This window comes from Oncorhynchus masou, chromosome 18 (genome assembly GCF_036934945.1).
Source record: "Oncorhynchus masou masou isolate Uvic2021 chromosome 18, UVic_Omas_1.1, whole genome shotgun sequence".
In the NCBI taxonomy this organism is placed as follows: Eukaryota; Metazoa; Chordata; class Actinopteri; order Salmoniformes; family Salmonidae; genus Oncorhynchus; species Oncorhynchus masou.
The window spans coordinates 43,906,135-43,925,177 of NC_088229.1; the positions used below are offsets into that span (position 1 = coordinate 43,906,135).

The following is a 19,043-nucleotide window of genomic DNA, read 5'->3' on the forward strand; positions in this document are numbered from 1 at the left end:
CTCACTGAGTCTGTACATAGTCAAAGATTTCCTTAATTTTGGGTCAGGCACAGTGGTCAGGTATTCTGCCACTGTGTACTCTCTGTTTAGGGCCAGATAGCATTCTAGTTTGTTCTGTTTTTTTGTAAATTCTTTCCAATGTGTCAAGTAATTATCTTTTTGTTTTCTCATGCCTTGGTTGGGTCTAATTGTGTTGCTGTGGTGGGGCTCTGTGGGGTCTGTTTGTGTTTGTGAACAGAGCCCCAAGACCAGCGTGCTTAGGGGGCTCTTCTCCGGGTTAATTTCTCTGTAGGTGGCTTTGTTATAGAGGGTTTGGGAATCGCTTCCTTTTAGGTGGTTGTAGAATTTAACGTCTCTTTTCTGGATTTTGATAATTAGCGGGTATCAGCCTAATTCTGCTCTGCATGCATTATTTGGTGTTTTATGTTGCACACAGAGGATATTTTTGCAGAATTCTGCATGCAGAGTCTCAATTTGGTGTTAGTCCCATTTTGTGAATTCTTGGTTGGTGAGCAGATCCCAGACCTCACAACCATAAAGGGCAATGGGTTCTATAACTGATACAATTTTTTTTAGCCAGATCCAAATTGGTATATCGCATTTTATGTTCCTTTGATGGCATAGAAGGCCCTTCTTGCCTTGTCTCTCAGATCGTTCACAGCTTTGTGGAAGTTACCTGTGGCGCTGATGTTTAAGCCGAGATATATAACGTTTTTTTGTGTGCTTTAGGGCAACGGTGTCTAGATGGAATTTGTATCCGTGGTCCTGGGAACTGGACCTTTTTTGGAATACCAAAAAACACTTACTGAGATTTACTGTCAGGGCCCAGGTCTGACAGAATCTGTGCCGAAGATCTAGGTGCCACTGTAGGCCCTCCGTGGTTGGGGACAGAAGCATCAGATCATCAGTAAACAGTAGACATTTGACTTCAGATTCTAGTAGGGTGAGGCCGGGTGCTGCAGACTGTTCTATCGCCTTCGCCAATTCATTGATATATGTTGAAGAGTGTGGGGCTTAAGCTGCATCCCTGTCTCACCCCCGTCCCTGTGGAAATAAATGTGTGTATCTCTCTCTCTTTCAGTAACTGGTTCTATTTAGCACTGATCTGTGGCTTTGACTATGAGAGCCCCCAGGTGATTAGAGGATGTTGTTATAATTATACATTATACATTATTATTACAACAATAGTCCTCAGACCTCCAAAATATGTGATTTAGAGAGTGAAAATCTGAAACGTATTTGTTTTGCCACATAAAACCCTTTAAAACATAGGCTTTTTCACAGTGGGTGCCTGTCCTTTGCTGGGCAAGCCGTTTGGGATTTGTTTAGCAAAATATGAGTATACACACTTCTCCAGGCTCCACTACACCACTGCATAGTGCCAATGGAAAAACAGCAGTCACACACATAATGTTGTTAAAGGTTAGGCAGTCCATTCACTCGGACATTAGCCAGCAGGTCCCAATCATAATACAAAAGCACAACCATTAGGCTAAGCATTCCTAATAAAAATGTACAGCAATTGCTTCCCATTGCAAAAAGCCTTTCACGTTTAGCACACAAAGTAACTGACGACCTAAAGATTAAATGCAACAATGTTTCACACATCAGTTATTTTCAACAAGATGGCTAACAGCAAAGGCGCTGCAATACTCAACACAGTTCCACTCACCAGATGATAAATTGAAAAGTAACTTCTTGATGAAAGTTATTCTTGAAAAGGGAGAAGATAACAAACAAGCAACAACATCCTCTTTGATAATACCTGCTGCAGCCGCTGCAAACTAGCCTATAACAAAAAATAAAAAATGAATGCTTGCTATTTCGCAGTGACCTTTTGGCTTTTGAGAAGACAGAAGCTTCCATGCGTTTTTTGTAAAAATGGTCCCACCCAGTTAATTCCACTGTCACTCCAAAATGTTGCCCTCGTATAGTTGAACAGCAGATAGAACAGCAACTTCTATATAGCTTCTGAAGGCTTAGCCAATGGCTGACTTGGCTAGCTAGATTTATCTCCCCAGATACCACAAAATAAAAATTCTGATTGGATCTTCTTTCGCTTCATTGTTAACCCTTTCCTTTCCAACAAAACTGAAGCGATTAAATCAGAACATCATTGAAAATAATAATGTAATTATAATTATCATTTTTATTATAATTATTTTATAAATCCTTAGCCCTTCTCTGAAGGGGTAGAAGGCCCTCCTTGTTCCCCACTATGTTGGGGTTAGTAATCATTTGTAGAGTGGCTCTATTTTCCCTCAGCACGCATTTTTTCACCATTCTAAATGTCTAAAGAATCCATATGTCCTTCTGAAATATGAACATAGAAATACTGGACATTTTGAACTCTTATTATGGTGGCGATTTGACAAAATGTTGATCGTGGTCTAGAATTGAACTCACATTTTTCTGGTCTCGGTCTTGACCCCTCCAGGTCTCACCCCTCCTCTGGTCTTGGTCTTGACTCGATTTGCTCCAGTCTCCCTTTAGATGGTCTCGAACACAACACTGTTAAGTGCCGTACTCATTTTGTATGACAAGGGCATATAAACAGACATTTCACCTTGGGTATTTGAACCAGCAAATATTTGTTTACTAACCCAATGCCTTAACCGCTAGGCTACCTGCAGCCTACAATAATGTAACCTACAACTTTTTTCTGTGCTTGTCCTTAGTGCCTGCTATGGCTTGCTACAGTAGCCGGACACAGACTATCACAGACTGCAGAGTGTCAGTGAATGAACAAGTGAATGGCAGCCAGCCAGTGGGCATGTCACTACAGACTCCAACACTTTGTCTGTGTTGATCAAGGGCAGACGAGGAGCGTGCAACTACAAAACGAGGCACAAAAGGGGTTAATTGCGCATAGCTAAATTGACATGGGTTAACTCAGAGGGAGCGAGAGGGAGGGAGAGAGAGACAGGAGAGAGAAGGACCTACCACAGTCGACCATTACCCACATGATTGGCTCAAAATGGTAACACAGTTAGCCAAACAGTAGGCCTTGATATGCCTATTCAAGTTAGATAGCATTACAACATGCCACAAACACACTTTACAATCATATGGTTATTGATGGCAGAGGGTGGCTACAGATAGTCGCTCTACACAATATCACATGTTCGTTGACATTATTAAAAAATGTATATTTAACCTTTATTTAACTTGGCATTAGACATTAAAATGAATTATAACTCAGGGTGTCATACCGTCACCTCAAACTTTGCATTTTTATTCTGAGGGGCGAATTAACAGTTGGTTATGATACAGAAATAGCAAAGTATTTCATATTTAAGCAAGCAATTTGGCTTTCTGCCTCAATCAATTCCTTGTTCCTCTGAACACTAACTCACAGGGACGGCTGACAAGGTTTATTCAGCGTGCTGGGAATTTAAGATTAATCAACACTGCTCATCTATGGGAGGGAGAGGGCCTGAGCAGTGACATAGAAATGCCAGTGTCTTTTCTTCTCAGCCATTATTGATGAACCTAGTCAAAGGACCAAGGAAGAAGCCAAGCCCAATGATAACCATTAATGCAGTGATGGAAGCACCCAGCGACCCTTATACAAATGGCCAAATGGGGCATCGATTTAGGCCTACAGTGGTGCTCATTTCAACATATGTTCTGTTATAATGACCCTGCTAAATGATCAGTAGTAAAGGTAAAACAATCTGTGTTTTCCAAAGCCTAATCCTGCCACTTTGTTTGGTAGAAGGATGGGGCTGGGTGGGAACTGACAGTCCATGAGACTGACGTGATAGTTTGTTTAAACATATTTTGAAGCACTGTTTACGGACCCAAATACATAATCATTGGAAATATTTGATTTGGGGGTATAATATGGTAATAGCCTACGGTAATAGTTTCAGGGTTGGGTAGGTTACTTTATAAGTGTAATCACTTACTAATTGTCTGTCCAAGGTAACTTTTGGATTACCCAACTCATTAACGTTACTTTTGAATTACTTTCCCCTTTAGAGGCATTAGAAGAAGACAAAAGGGATTGATCAACCACATTTGGTGTGTCATCATAGTGTTCTCTGACTGCTCAGGTGGAACAGACTTAAACTTGCACCATTTTAAATGCTGAATTTGATGTAATTGAGAAAACATAAACATTTTGTAGGTTATTGTGTAAAATAACTAAGCAAAATACATGCAATAAACAACAATGTATACAAACATAATAGTCCCATGATTTACTTTATTCTGCTGTACTCATTGAATGACCATGGTTGTCGTGACCGCGCATCAGCGTGAACGCGCAACTCCTTTCTCCAGTGGCGGAGTTGAGCGCACTCAACGCATAGAGAAGAATAGTTTTGCTATAAGGAGGACAGAGCCGGGAGGAGTGAATGGATCAGTGCTCCAATGCATCAAACGCGCACATTGGACACCCTCTTATATCCGTGAAAGAAACCCTACATGCCCGTTATGCCCAGCCGCGGAGGCTAGAGATTCTTGCCAAGAGAAGGGAAAACGCAGAGGACTGAAGTCGGGACACTCCTTCGTTTGAGTTGACTGTAACGTTAGTTCGCCTGTGCACTGTTTCCAATCTCCTGTGAGCCTAGCGTCGGAGAGGGGGGATTCAGCCAAGCAGGACAACAACTGTAGGCAAGATGCAGGGGGTTTCAGCAACAACTGGTAAGCCAACGCTTAGGCTACACATTTTACAGCTCTGAATTGTTCTGTTTCTTGTTTTGGGAGGTTTGTCTTTAAGTATCAATTTGTAGTGGCAGTATCGTGCCACAAAGTTACAACAGGGGAGGCTACATGTAGCAAAAACGATCTCCTTTATGGCGCAAATTTATGGCGCAAACTTGTCCTTTCTATTGTTCCCCGATTCAAGTCTAACGAATGCAGTTTATGCGGGTGAGAAAGACAAACTTCAACAAACGGATTATCATTATTCGTAGGCCTACATAACAGGATATTTACCTTTCAATTAAATGTCACACACACACACATCACAAAAAACGACAAGGTCCTTGGGGAGAAGAGGGAAAATCGGCACCAAACCCCAAGTGGCAGCAGCTCTGACTTCACCATTGCCCCTGCGCCACGCATTATAAGGCATATGCTTCTCTCAGCCTTTCTCTTAGACACACACACACACACACACACACACACACACACACACACACACACACACACACACACACACACACACACACACACACACACACACACACACACACACACACACACACACACACACACACACACACACACACACACACACACACAGCTCAGCTCAGCTCTCTAGACACGGGTGGATTGAACATCTGGCAATTCTGGCAAATGCCAGATGGGCTACACAATTTTCTTGTTTGGTGGGCTGGTTGAAATTCACACACAAAACTATATAAAGGTGACATGGCCATACTAATCTATAATGAGCCTTTGGCTGATCATTGGGCAACAGCTGGCACTTACCAAGATGGGTTTTCTGAGCTGAGGTAACGCAAATACACATTCAAAGTCAAATGCGGTATCAGCAAAGAGACCTCCCCCGACTCGTGATCAGATCGACATCCAAGATCATGGATCGTAAAAAACGGAAAGGGTGCCTATAAATGCAGAAAGAGCACATTCTACATCATCATCTCATTCAAAACGTCCTAATTGTTGTGCGTCTAAAACCATGGTTTGGTCAAACAGTAAAGTGTATTATCCTCATGATCCCTGTAATAGAAGTGTCTACCCTGCCGCTGTGCCTGTGCCCTAGATAGGGCCTGCTGCTGTGATGGGCAAGCCACTCTCATCTCCCCCATGAGCTTGAGAGAAAAATGCATTCTGATCATATGACATTTCAAACTGCAATTGGGGGAAATGCTTTCGAAGCTTCATCCCTTGTCGCATCCCTTTCTGTAGGTACAGAAAACTCAATTTTCAGCTCAATAGCAGCTATTTTACAACCAAGATATTTGATATGGGTTTGAGATATGCACACCAGCCATTGCAAGGGCATAGGCCGATAGATCTCATGCTTGCAACTGCAAAGTTTGTTAGGACATTACATTTACTATTGGATGAATACATGGCTACTAGCAGTGGGTATTATATTTAGTTAATTTGTGTTGAGTTTCCACTTCCTCAGGTGATGAACCCCACATTAATTAGCCAACATTAGTTAGTGCACATAACGATGTATGTAATTCATCTCTATGGGGGAAAAAAGGAGATTCTGGAGTGCTATTTTGACTAGGGTGACCAGACATCCGGAGACAGTCCCCGATTTCCGGGGACAGTCCCCGATTTGGTGGCCTGTGCCCGGCTGGAGCTGTCCCCGAAAATGGCTCAGATTAGCCCTCGGAAGAAAAAGCAACTCTGAAGTTAAATTGAGGCCGATATCTCAATAATCAAATGATGTATCCAATGAGATGTCTATCCCTGTACCAAACTCTTTTGATACCACAACCTTTTATGAGAACATTTGACCAGTGATACATTGTAACCACCGCATGAGCAACCATGCCCATGTCCAGAAAATGCATACAACAGCATAGGCTACCAAATTTAGGTGATCGTAAAATTACTAGATAGGCGAAGATTCTATGTTATACATTCTTTCAGAAAGTATTCAGACCTTCCCTTTCTCCACATTTTGTTACATTACAGCCTTATTCTAAAATGGTTTCAATATTTTTTCCCCCCTCATCAGTCTACACACAATACCTCATAATGACAAAGCGAAAACAGGTTTTTAGACATTATTGCAAATGTTAAAAACAACAACAACAGAAATACCTTATTTACATAAGTATTCCCACCCCTTTGCTCTGACACTCCAAATTGATCTCAGGTGCATCCAATATCCTTTGATCATCCTTGATTTGAGTCCACCTGTGGCCAATTTAGTTGTTTGGACATGATTTAGAAATAAACACTACTGTCTCTATAAGGTCCCACAGTTGACAGTGCATCTCAGAGCAGAAACTATACTAAAAAGTCCAAGGAACTGTCCATAGATCTCTGAGATGTTGTGATGAGGCATATATCTGGGGATAGGTATAAAATAATTTATAGTGTTGAAAGTTTCCAAGAGCACAGTGGTCTCCATCATTGGGAAATTGAAAAAAATATAGAACTACCCAGACTTCCTTAAGCTGCCCATCCAACCAAATTGAGCAACCGGGCGTTGGTCAGGGAGGTGTCCAAGAACCCAATGACCAGTCTGACAGAACTACAGAGTTCCTTGGCTGAGAAGAACCTGCCAGAAGGACAATAATTCCTACAGCACTTCACCAATCTGGGCTTTATGGGAGAGTGGCCAGACAGAAGCCAGTCCTGAGAAAAAGGCACATGACAGCACACCTGGAGTTTGCAAAAACGGTATGTGAAAGACTCTGAGATCATACGGCAAAATATTCTGTGGTCTGATGCGATAACAATTATATGTCTGGAGAAAATCAAGGCACAGCTCATCTCCCATCTAATACCATCCTTACCGTGAAGCATGGTGGTGGCAGCATTATGCTATTGGGATGCTTCTCAGTGACAGGGACCGGGAGACTGGCAAGGTTAGAGGGAACAATGAATGGAGCCAAATACAGGTACATCCTTGATGAGGACCTGCTTCAGAGTGCAAACAACCTTAGACTGGGCCAAATAGTTACTTTCCAACAGGTCAATGACCCCAAGCATACAGCCAAAGCAGCACTTGAATGGCTTCAGAACAAGAATGTGAAAGTCCTTGAGTTGCCCAGCCAAAGCCCAGACTTGAGTCCCATTGAAAATCTGTGGAAAGACTTTAAGATTGCTATTGACTGCCGCTCCCCATCTAACTTAACAGAGCTTGAGAAAATCTGCAAGTAAGAATGGGAGCAAATCCACAAATCCAGATGTGCATAGCTGATACAGACATACCCAAGACAACTCATAGCTGTAATCGCCGCCAAAGGTGGTTCTACAAAGTATCGATTCAGGGGTGTGAATATTTATGTGAATACATATGTAAACGAGAGAGTTCTGTATTTCATTTTCTATAAATTTGAAAGTTTTCACTTTGCTATAATGGAGTATTGTGTCACGGCACACTCAGTGATGTGGCTGGTGTGGATAAAATGCCAGGGCCGAATTCTTGTCCCAGTCCGCCCCTGCCAAGACATTAATATGTTCTTTGTTGTAAAGTCCCCTCCTCATTTATCCTATGTGTTTTGTCTGATGATAATTATTAGGCTACAGGGAAATAGTTGTATTGAATGGAGGGAGGAGGAGGATGTTTGAGATGAGGATGTTTATATGACATGTAACTGGGGGACAGGATGTTGTAGACTGAGATATGATAAGTGTGATGAAGATGGTGATCATGAGAGGCCAATAACTGATACTTGTAGAGAGGAGTTGGTTTCTGATGTGTTCTGCTGAAGATTATGAAGCCAGTGAACAGGGGTGATAATAATGATCACAATTAATTATAATAATGATGATCATGATCACATTCAATGATATGCAGGCTGCTATCTGGTGTGCAGGATGTAATCAGAGGGGAGTCAGAGGCTGAGGCTGATACATGGTGTGTGTATAAAGACTGGTGTTCTAATGCTCTTCTCCATGTGAATCCCTCATTGTGAGGAATATGATTAGACTGGAGGAGAGTGTCTGCAGACAGAATCTAGGAGAGAATCGCCTGGCCTCAGGATCGCCTGGCCTCAGGAATGAGATGACTAGATAGGAGAGGGAAAGGGAGAGGGAGCGAGAGGAAGGGAGGGAGTAGGAGAGAGAGAGAATAAGTATGTAAACTCAGCAAAAAAAGAAATGTCCTCTCACTGTCAACTGCGTTTATTTTCAGCAAATTTAACATGTGTAAATATTTGTATGAACAAGATTCAACAACTGAGACATAAACTGAAGTCCCACAGACATGTGACTAACAGAAATTGAGTAATGTGTCCCTGAACAAAGGGGGGATCAAAATCAAAAGTAACAGTCAGTATCTGGTGTGGCCACCAGCTGCATTAAGTACTGCAGGTCATCTCCTCCTCATGGACTGCACCAGATTTGCCAGTTCTTGCTGTGAGATGTTACCCCACTCTTCCACCAAGGCACCTGCAAGTTCCCAGACATTTCTGGGGGGAATGGCCCTAGCCCTCACCCTCCAATCCAACAGGTCCCAGATGTGCTCAATGGGATTGAGATCCGGGCTCTTCGATGGCCATGGCAGAACACTGACATTCCTGTCTTGCAGGAAATCACGCACAGAACGAGCAGTATGGCTGGTGGCATTGTCATGCTGGAGGGTCATGTCAGGATGAACCTGCAGAAAGGGTACCACATGAGGGAGGAGGACGTCTTCCCTGTAACGCACAGCGTTGAGATTGCCTGCAATGACAACAAGCTCAGTCCGATGGTACTGTGACACACTGCCCCAGACCATAACGGACCCTCCACCTCCAAATCGATCCCGCTCCATAGTACAGGCCTCGATGTAACGCTCATTCCTTCAATGATAAACGCAAATCCGACCGTCACCCCTGGTGAGGCAATACCGCGACTCGTCATTGAAGATTACTTTTTGCCAGTCTTGTCTGGTCCAGCAACGGTGGGTTTGTGCGCATAGGCAACGTTGTTGCCAGTGATTTCTGGTGAGGACCTGCCTTACAACAGGCCTACTAGCCCTCAGTCCAGCCTCTCTCAGCCTATTGCAGACAGTCTGAGCATTGATGGAGGGATTGTGCGTTCCTGGTGTAACTCGGGCAGTTGTTGTTGCCATCTTGTACCTGTCCCGCAGGTGTGATGTTCGGATGTACCGATCCTGTGCAGGTGTTGTTACACATGGTCTGCCACTGCGAGGGCGATCAGCTGTCCATCCTGTCTCCCTGTAGCCCTGTCTTAGGCGTCTCACAGTACGGACATTGCAATTTATTGCCCTGGCCACATCTGCAGTCCTCATGCCTCCTTGCAGCATGCCTAAGGTACGTTCACGCAGATGAGCAGGGACCCTGGGCATCTTTCTTTTGGCGTTTTTCAGAGTCAGTAGAAAGGCCTATTTAGTGTCCTAAGAGTTCATAACTGTGACCTTAATTGCCTACCGTCTGTAAGCTGTTAGTGTCTTAACGACTGTTCCACAGGTGCATGTTCATTAATTGTTTATGATTCATCAAACAAGCATGGGAAACAGTGTTTAATCCTTTACAATGAAGATCTGTTATTTGGATTTTTACAAATGATCTATGAAAAACAGTGTCCTGAAAAAGGGACGTTTCTTTTTTTGCTGAGTTTATGTGTGTGTATGCGCATGTCAATGTATGTGTGAGACATTTGTTCTCAGTCTATTAATATAGAGTTGTGTTACTTGTGTAGAGAATTAACTACAGTGGTGTGATCACACATTTGCCACAGGTACCCAGACAGCCACTGACTTAACAGTTAAATGCAATGTCCTTTACCTATTAAGATCTTTTGCATTGGTTTATTTTAAAATATCTTGGTCATTTTGCCTTTAAGAGTGTCAATCATTGGGTTAAAGTGCACACTAAACCACAAAGAGTTGGAGAACCATAACATAATATTAGAAAACTAAATCTTAGCATAGTCATAGAGATGAAACGATATACTGTAGGTCTTAGAAAGATATGTGCAAAATGGGAGACAGTCAGAGAGAGATGGATGGAGAGAAAGATGGAGAGAGAGTGATGGTGTTGATTGGACAATAACAAAGGTTGTTGGGGTGGTGAACTGTAGAGAGTGTGTTTGTTGGTGGTCTCTGGGGACGGATCGATTGGCTCTCCTCCCGGCTGCCTTCCGCCAGTCTGTCTTCTTTCTCCTACAGTTCTCTCCCTCCTACATATCTCTCTCTCCACTCTCAGACCTCCAGACATTCTCTTTGCCAGACCTCTCTCCCCCGTTGTATATTTAAGCAGTAAGGCACAAAGGCAGTCATATGTAAATGGCCTTGTTCAGCCCAATGGCGAGCAATAATTAATGACACATTTTCATAAAAAAAGTAAATTCATACAATTTCATAGTCCGGACAGACATCTGGTCGTTAGTTATTTTGGTCATGTTGCTACAGACGTTAATTATTTTTGCAGAGTTGCTATGGAAAGACTGGTTATCCGTTCTAACAAAAATGGTTGCTATCAAATCAAATCAAATTTTATGGGTCACATCCACATGGTTAGCAGATGTTAATGCGAGTGTAGCGAAATGCTTGTGCTTCAAGTTCTGACAGTGCAGTAATATCTAACAAGTAATCAAACAAATTCACAACGACTACCTTATACACTCAAATGTAAAGGGATGAATAAGAATATGTACATATAAATATATGGATGAGCGATGGCCGTGTGGCATAGGCAAGATGCAGTAGATGATATAGAATACAGTATATACATATGAGATTAGTAATGTAGGATATGTAGACATGATTAAAGTGCTGTTATTTAAAGTGACTCTAGTGATACCTTTATGAAATCAATTTATTAAATGTATTAAAGTGGCCAGAGATTTGAGTCTGTATGCTGGCAGAAGCCACTCTTTGTTAGTAATGGCTGTTTAGCAGTTTGATGGCCTTGAGATAGAAGCTGTTTTTCAGTCTCGGTCTGAGCTCTGATGCACCTGTACTGACCTCGCCTTCTGGATGTTAGTGGGGTGAACAGGCAGTGGCTCGGGTGGTTGTTGTCCTTGATTATCTTTTTGGCCTTCCTGTGACATCGGGTGCCGTAGGTGTCCTGGGGGGCAGGTAGTCTGCCCCCGGTGATGCGTTGTGCAGACGGCACTACCCTCTGAAAAGCCTTGCGGTTGTGGGCGGAGCAGTTGCTGTACCAGGCGGTGATACAGCCCGACAGGATGCTCTCGGTTGTGCGTCGGTAAAAGTTTGTAAGTGTTTTCGGGGACAAGCCACATTTCTCCAGCCTCTTGAGGATCCCCATTACTCTTAAGTCAGTTTATAACATTTTTAAATCACAGTCCCTGCTGTTCCATCAGGTGATTTTTATCTGTTTTTTAAATCAAATTTTACTGCTTGCGTCAGTTACTTGATGTGGAATAGAGTTCCATGTAGTCATGGCTCTATATAGTACTGTGTGCCTCCCACAGTCTGTTCTGGACTTGGGAACTGTGAAGAGACCTCTTGTGGCATGTCTTGTGGGGTATGTATGAGTGTCTGAGCTGTGTGCCAGTAGTTTAGACGGACAGCTCGGTGCATTCAGCATGTCAATACCTCTCATAAATAAAAGCAGTGATGAAGTCAATCTCTCCTGGCTGAAAGTGGAGGAGAGATTGACTTCATCACTACTTTTATTAATGAGAGGTATTGACATGCTGAATACACCGAGCTGTCTGACATGCATATTATTAATGATCAACCCTGGCGATGACGCATTGGCATCAATGCTATGGCAATTCAAGATGGCCTACCTATACCTCTAATAAATGTTGTTCAAGATTAAAGTCTTAAAAATAGAGATGTTTCTATGTTAAATGTACATGTCTAGTATTAGTGGATTGAATACACCTCTTTGCTGAGCTTTACTGCCCAAAGTGTTTCCATTCCCCTTTAACAGTTCCATTTGAATTATCAATGTGCATCCACTGTCCCACAGCCCAGCCAGGCAATTCATAAACTTAATCTCCCCCGGAAAAAAGTGTCTAGACATTATTTCCCCATGCTACTAGGCTAGCATTTGGTTTGAAACAGTTGGGATTTGTCTAAACATTGCTGCCTGCCACTCTGACCATGTGCAACAGCGTTGCTGTTTTTTTGTTGTTGCAATCTCCACTTTGACATATTTTTTATTTATTTTACCTTTATTTAACTAGGCAAGTCAGTTAAGAACAATCTTATTTTCAGTGACACCTAGGAACAGTGCGTTAACTGACTTGTTCAGGGGTAGAACAACAGATTTTTTACCTTGTCAGCTCGGGGATTCAATCTTGCAACTCTTACTAGTCCAATGCTCTAACCACTAGGCTAACTGCTACCCCAAACCATAGAGTGAATGAACGTGACAAGACTGACAGCTTCTTTGAGCCAGCCATATTCATTAATCAGGATCATTACAATGGATAAATCCAAAGAAATGGCAATAGAAATAAAGGCAAAGCAAATGAAAATGCACATAGTTTGCTGTCATTTCAACTGCTTGATGTGATTGTGTGTTAGCTTTAGTTGACTAGCTAGCAAAGGAGCTAACCTCCAAAGCAACCTTTTTTGCTTAGAACTTTGGATAGCAACTAGAGATCAACCGATTAATTGGAATTGCCGATTAATTAGGGCTGATTTCAAGTTTTCATAACAATCGGAAATCTGTATTTTTGGACACCTATTTGGCCGATTTAATTATTATTGTTTGTTTTAAACCTTTATTTAACTAGGCAAGTCAGTTAAGAACACATTCTTATTTTCAATGATACCTAGGAACAGTGGGTTAACTGCCTTGTTCAGGGGCAGAACAACAGATTTTTACCTTGTCAGCTCGGGGATTCAATCTTGCAACCTTACAGTTAACTAGTCCAACACTCTAACCACCTGCATCTCATTGCACTCCACGAGTAGCCTGCCTGTTACGCGAATGCAGTAAGAAGCCAAGTTAAGTTGCAAGCTAGCATTAAACTTATCTTATAAAAAACAATCAATCAATCATAATCACTAGTTAACTACACATGGTTGATGATATTACTAGTTTATCTAGCGTGTCCTGCGTTGCATATAATCGATGAGGTGTGCATTTGTGAAAAAGGACTGTCGTTGCTCCAACGTGTACCTAACCATAAACATCAATGCCTTTCTTAAAATCAATACAAGTACAGTGCCTTGCGAAAGTATTCGGCCCCCTTGAACTTTGCGACCTTTTGCCACATTTCAGGCTTCAAACATAAAGATATAAAACTGTATTTTTTTGTGAAGAATCAACAACAAGTGTGACACAATCATGAAGTGGAACGACATTTATTGGATATTTCAAACTTTTTTAACAAATCAAAAACTGAAAAATTGGGCGTGCAAAATTATTCAGCCCCCTTAAGTTAATACTTTGTAGCGCCACCTTTTGCTGCGATTGCAGCTGTTAGTCGCTTGGGGTATGTCTCTATCAGTTTTGCACATCGAGAGACCAATTTTTTTTCCCATTCCTCCTTGCAAAACAGCTCGAGCTCAGTGAGGTTGGATGGAGAGCATTTGTGAACAGCAGTTTTCAGTTCTTTCCACAGATTCTCGATTGGATTCAGGTCTGGACTTTGACTTGGCCATTCTAACACCTGGATATGTTTATTTTTGAACCATTCCATTGTAGATTTTGCTTTATGTTTTGGATCATTGTCTTGTTGGAAGACAAATCTCCGTCCCAGTCTCAGGTCTTTTGCAGACTCCATCAGGTTTTCTTTCAGAATGGTCTTGTATTTGGCTCCATCCATCTTCCCATCAATTTTAACCATCTTCCCTGTCCCTGCTGAAGACAAGCAGGCCCAAACCATGATGCTGCCACCACCATGTTTGACAGTGGGTATGGTGTGTTCAGGGTGATGAGCTGTGTTGCTTTTACGCCAAACATAACGTTTTGCATTGTTGCCAAAAAGTTCAATTATGGTTTCATCTGACCAGAGCACCTTCTTCCACATGTTTGGTGTGTCTCCCAGGTGGCTTGTGGCAAACTTTAAACAACACTTTTTATGGATATCTTTAAGAAATGGCTTTCTTCTTGCCACTCTTCCATAAAGGCCAGATTTGTGCAATATACGACTGATTGTTGTCCTATGGACAGAGTCTCCCACCTCATCTGTAGATCTCTGCAGTTCATCCAGAGTGATCATGGGCCTCTTGGCTGCATCTATGATCAGTCTTCTTGTATGAGCTGAACGTTTAGAGGGACGGCCAGGTCTTGGTAGATTTGCAGTGGTCTGATACTCCTTCCATTTCAATATTATCGCTTGCACAGTGCTCCTTGGGATGTTTAAAGCTTGGGAAATCTTTTTCTATCCAAATCCGGCTTTAAACCTCTTCACAACAGTATCTCGGACCTGCCTGGTGTGTTCCTTGTTCTTCATGAAGCTCGCTGCGCTTTTAACGGACATCTGAGACTATCACACAGTGCAGGTGCATTTATACGGAGACTTGATAACACACAGGTGGATTGTATTTATCATCATTAGTCATTTAGGTCAACATTGGATCATTCAGAGATCCTCACTGAACTTCTGGAGAGAGTTTGCTGCACTGAAAGTAAAGGCGCTGAATAATTTTGCACGCCCAATTTTTCAGTTTTTGATTTGTTAAAAACGTTTGAAATATCCAATAAATGTCGTTCCACTTCATGATTGTGTCCCACTTGTTGTTGATTCTTCACAAAAAAATACAGTTTTATATCTTTATGTTTGAAGCCTGAAATGTGGCAAAAGGTCGCAAAGTTCAAGGGGGGCGAATACTTACGCAAGGCACTGTATATATTTTTAAACCTGCATATTTAGTTAATATTGCCTGCTAACATTCATTTCTTTTAACTCTGTGTCACTTCTCTTGCAACAGAGTCAGGATATATGCAGCAGTTTGGACCGCCTGGCTCGTTGCGAACTGTGTGAAGATTATTTCTTCCTAACAAAAATAGCCAACTTCGCCAAACGTGGGATGATTTAACAAAAGCGCACTTGCGAAAAAAGCACAATTGTTGCACGACTGTACCTAACCATAAACATCAATGCCTTTCTTAATTAAATTCAGTACACAGAAGTACATATTTTTAAACCTGCATATTTAGCTGAAAGGAATCCATATTAGCAGGCAATATTAACCAGGTGAAATTGTGTCACTTCTTTTGTGTTCATTGCACAGAGTCAGGGTATATGCAACAGTTTGGGCCGCCTGGCTCATTGCGAACTAATTTGCCAGAATTATACGTAATTATGACATAACATTGAAGGTTGTACAATGTAACAACAATATTTACATTTAGGGATTCCACCTGTTAGATAAAATATGTAACGGTTCCTTATTTCACTGAAATAATAAACGTTTTGTTTTCGAAATGATACTTTCCGGATTCGACCATATTAATGACCGAATGCTCGTATTTCTGTGTGTTATTATGTTATAACTAAGTTTATGAGTTGATATTTGATAGAGCAGTCTGACTGAGTGATGATAGCAGCAGGCTCGTAAGCATTCATTCAAACAGCATTTTTGTGCGATTTGCCAGCAGCTCTTCGCAATGCTTCAAGCATTGAGCTGTTTATGACTTCAAGCCTATCAACTCCCGAGATTAGTCTGGTGTAACCAATGTTAAATGGCTAGCTAGTTAGCGGGGTGCACGATAATAGCGTTTCAAACGTCACTCGCTCTGAGACTTGGAGTAGTTGTTCCCCTTGCTCTGCAAGGGCTGCGGATTTTGTGGAGTGATGGGTAACGATGCTTCGAGGGTGGCTGTTGCGAATGTGTTCCTGGTTCGATCCCAGGTAGGGGCGAGGAGAGGGACGGAAGCTATACTGTTACACTGGCAATACTAAAGTGCCTATAAGAACATCCAATAGTCAAAGGTATATGAAATACAAATGGTATAGATAGAAATAGTCCTATAAATACTATAACTGCAACCTAAAACCTCTTACCTTGGAATATTGAAGTCTCATGTTAAAAGGAACCACCAGCTTTCATATGTTCTCATGTTCTGAGCTTTTTTACATGGCACATATTGCACTTTTACTTTCTTCTTTTGCATTATTTAAACCAAATTGATGTTTCATTATTTATTTTAGGCTAAAAAGATTTTTATTGATGTATTATATTAAGTTAAAATAAGTGTTCATTCAGTATTGTCACGCCTTGGTCTTAGTATTTTGTGTTTTCGTTAATTAGTTGGTCAGGCCAGGGTGTGACATGGGTTTATGTTGTTGTATTTCGTATTGTTCCTCCTCTACAGCGCTGCTGGAGTCTCCCGCCTGTTTAGCGCTGCCGGAGCCTTCCTCCTCTCCTGCGCTGCCGGAGCCTCCCGCCTGTTTAGCGCTGCCAGAGCCTTCCGCCTCTACAGCGTTGCCGGAGTCTCCTGCCCGTTTAGCGCAGCCAGAGCTGCCAGTCTGCATGGAGCAGCCAGAGCTGCCAGTCTGCATGGAGCAGCCAGAGCTGCCAGTCTGCATGGAGCAGCCAGAGTGGCCAGTCTGCATGGAGCAGCCAGAGCTGTCAGTCTGCATGGAGCAGCCAGAGCTGCCAGTCTGCATGGAGCAGCCAGAGCTGCCAGTCTGCATGGAGCTGCCAGTCTGCAAGGAGCTGCCAGTCTGCAAGGAGCTGCCAGAGCTGTTAGTCTGCATGGAGCAGCCAGAGCTGTCAGTCTGCATGGAGCAGCCAGAGCCGCCAGTCAGCATGAAGCAGCCAGAGCCGTCAGTCTGCCAGGATCCGCCAGTCAGCCAGACTCTTCCAGATCTGCCAGTCAGCCAGACTCTTCCAGATCTGCCAGTCAGCCAGACTCTTACAAATCTGCCAGTCAGCCAGACTCTTCCAGATCTGCCAGTCAACCAAACTCTTCCAGATCTGCCAGTCAACTTGACTCTTCCAGATCTGCCAGTCAACCAGACTCTTCCAGATCTGCCAGTCAACCAGACTCTTCCAGATCTGCCAGTCAGCCAGACTCTTCCAGATCTGCTAGTCAGCCAGACTCTTCCAGATCTGCTTGTCAACCAGACTCTTCCAGATCTGCTAGTCAACCAGACTCTTTCAGATCCGCTAGACAAACAGATTCTTCCAGATCTGCCAGTCAACCAGTCTCTTCCAGATCTGCCATTCAACCAGAATCTTCCAGATCTGCTAGTCAACCAGAATCTTCCAGACCCTCCAGCCAGCCAGGATCTACCGGAGCCTACTACCCGCCTGAGCTTCATCTCAGTACTGGGCTTCCTCTCAGTGCTGGGCTTTCTCTCAGTACTGGGCTGCCCCTCAGTTCCGGGCTGCCCCTCAGTCCCGAGCTGCCCCTCAGTCCCGAGCTTCCCCTCAGTCCCAAGCTTCCCCTCAGTCCCAAGCTGCCCCTCAGTCCCGAGCTTCCCCTCAGTCACGAGCTGCTCCTCAGTTCAGTGGGGTTCTGGGTGAGGACTATTAGGCCATGGTTGGCGGCAGGGTGGATTATCCCAGGACGCGAAGGGGAAGAACTATGACATTTATGGAGTGGGGTCCACGTCCCAAGCCGGAACCGCCACCATGGACAGACGCCCACCCGGACCCTCCCTATGGTTTTGAGGTGCGTCCGGGAGTCCGCACCTTAGGGGGGGGGTTCTGTCACGCCTTGGTCTTAGTATTTTGTGTTTTCGTTAATTAGTTGGTCAGGCCAGGGTGTGACATGGGTTTATGTTGTTGTATTTCGAATTGGGGTTTTGTAGTTATTGGGATTGCGGCTGAGTAGGGGTGTTGCATAGGCTTGGCTGCCTGAGGCGGTTCTCAATCAGAGTCAGGTGATTCTCGTTGTCTCTGATTGGGAACCGTATTTAGGTAGCCTGGGTTTCACTTTGTATTTCGTGGGTGATTGTTCCTGTCTCTGTGTAGTGTTCACCAGATAGGCTATAATTAGTTTTCACGTTCCGTTTGTTGTTTTGTATTTATTTAAGTTATTTCATGTATCGCTATCTTCTACATTAAAGACATGAGTAACCACCACGCTGCATTTCGGTCCGACTCTCTTTCAACAAACGAAGAACGCCGTTACAAGTATTGTTGTAATTGTCATTATTACAAATAAATAAATACAAATTGGCCAATTAATCGGTAGCAGGGTTTTTTGGTCCTCCAATAATCAGTATCGGTATCGGCGTTGAAAAATCATAATCGGTCGACGTCTATAGCAACCATGCTAAGAGAATGGATGACCAGCTTGTTTCGCTAGAAGCTTCAGAATATCAGATCTAACAACTGGCTTTTGCCTGGAATATATCGTCTGGTAAAAGGATGAAATAAAACCAATTTACTCATTAAAATAAAGTTTCTAATGAAAACACGTCGTTCATATTTTTTTTATTTTTTTTTGGTAAATGTTTTATAAACGCAATAAGGCCCTCGTACCCAGGAATTATCATGAATAATACCCTTCTTAGGGCTGCTTCCCCAGCCGGGCCTAAAAACAGCC

The 19,043-nt window shown here is 42.9% G+C and overlaps 1 protein-coding gene across 2 annotated transcripts in view; it reads left to right on the plus strand.

Moving 5' to 3' along the window:
* Positions 1-4,322: 4,322 nt before the first annotated feature.
* The window catches only part of LOC135504673 (FYVE, RhoGEF and PH domain-containing protein 3-like), a 102,034-nt gene continuing 87,313 nt past the window's right edge, over positions 4,323-19,043 (plus strand). Inside the window, exon 1 of one of the 2 annotated variants that reach the window (XM_064923444.1) lies at positions 4,323-4,650. In XM_064923444.1, coding sequence (XP_064779516.1) covers positions 4,626-4,650 — 25 coding nt within the window. In that variant the 5' untranslated portion in view covers positions 4,323-4,625. The remainder of the gene's footprint in view (positions 4,651-19,043) is intronic. The other variant, XM_064923443.1, reaches the window with a different exon arrangement.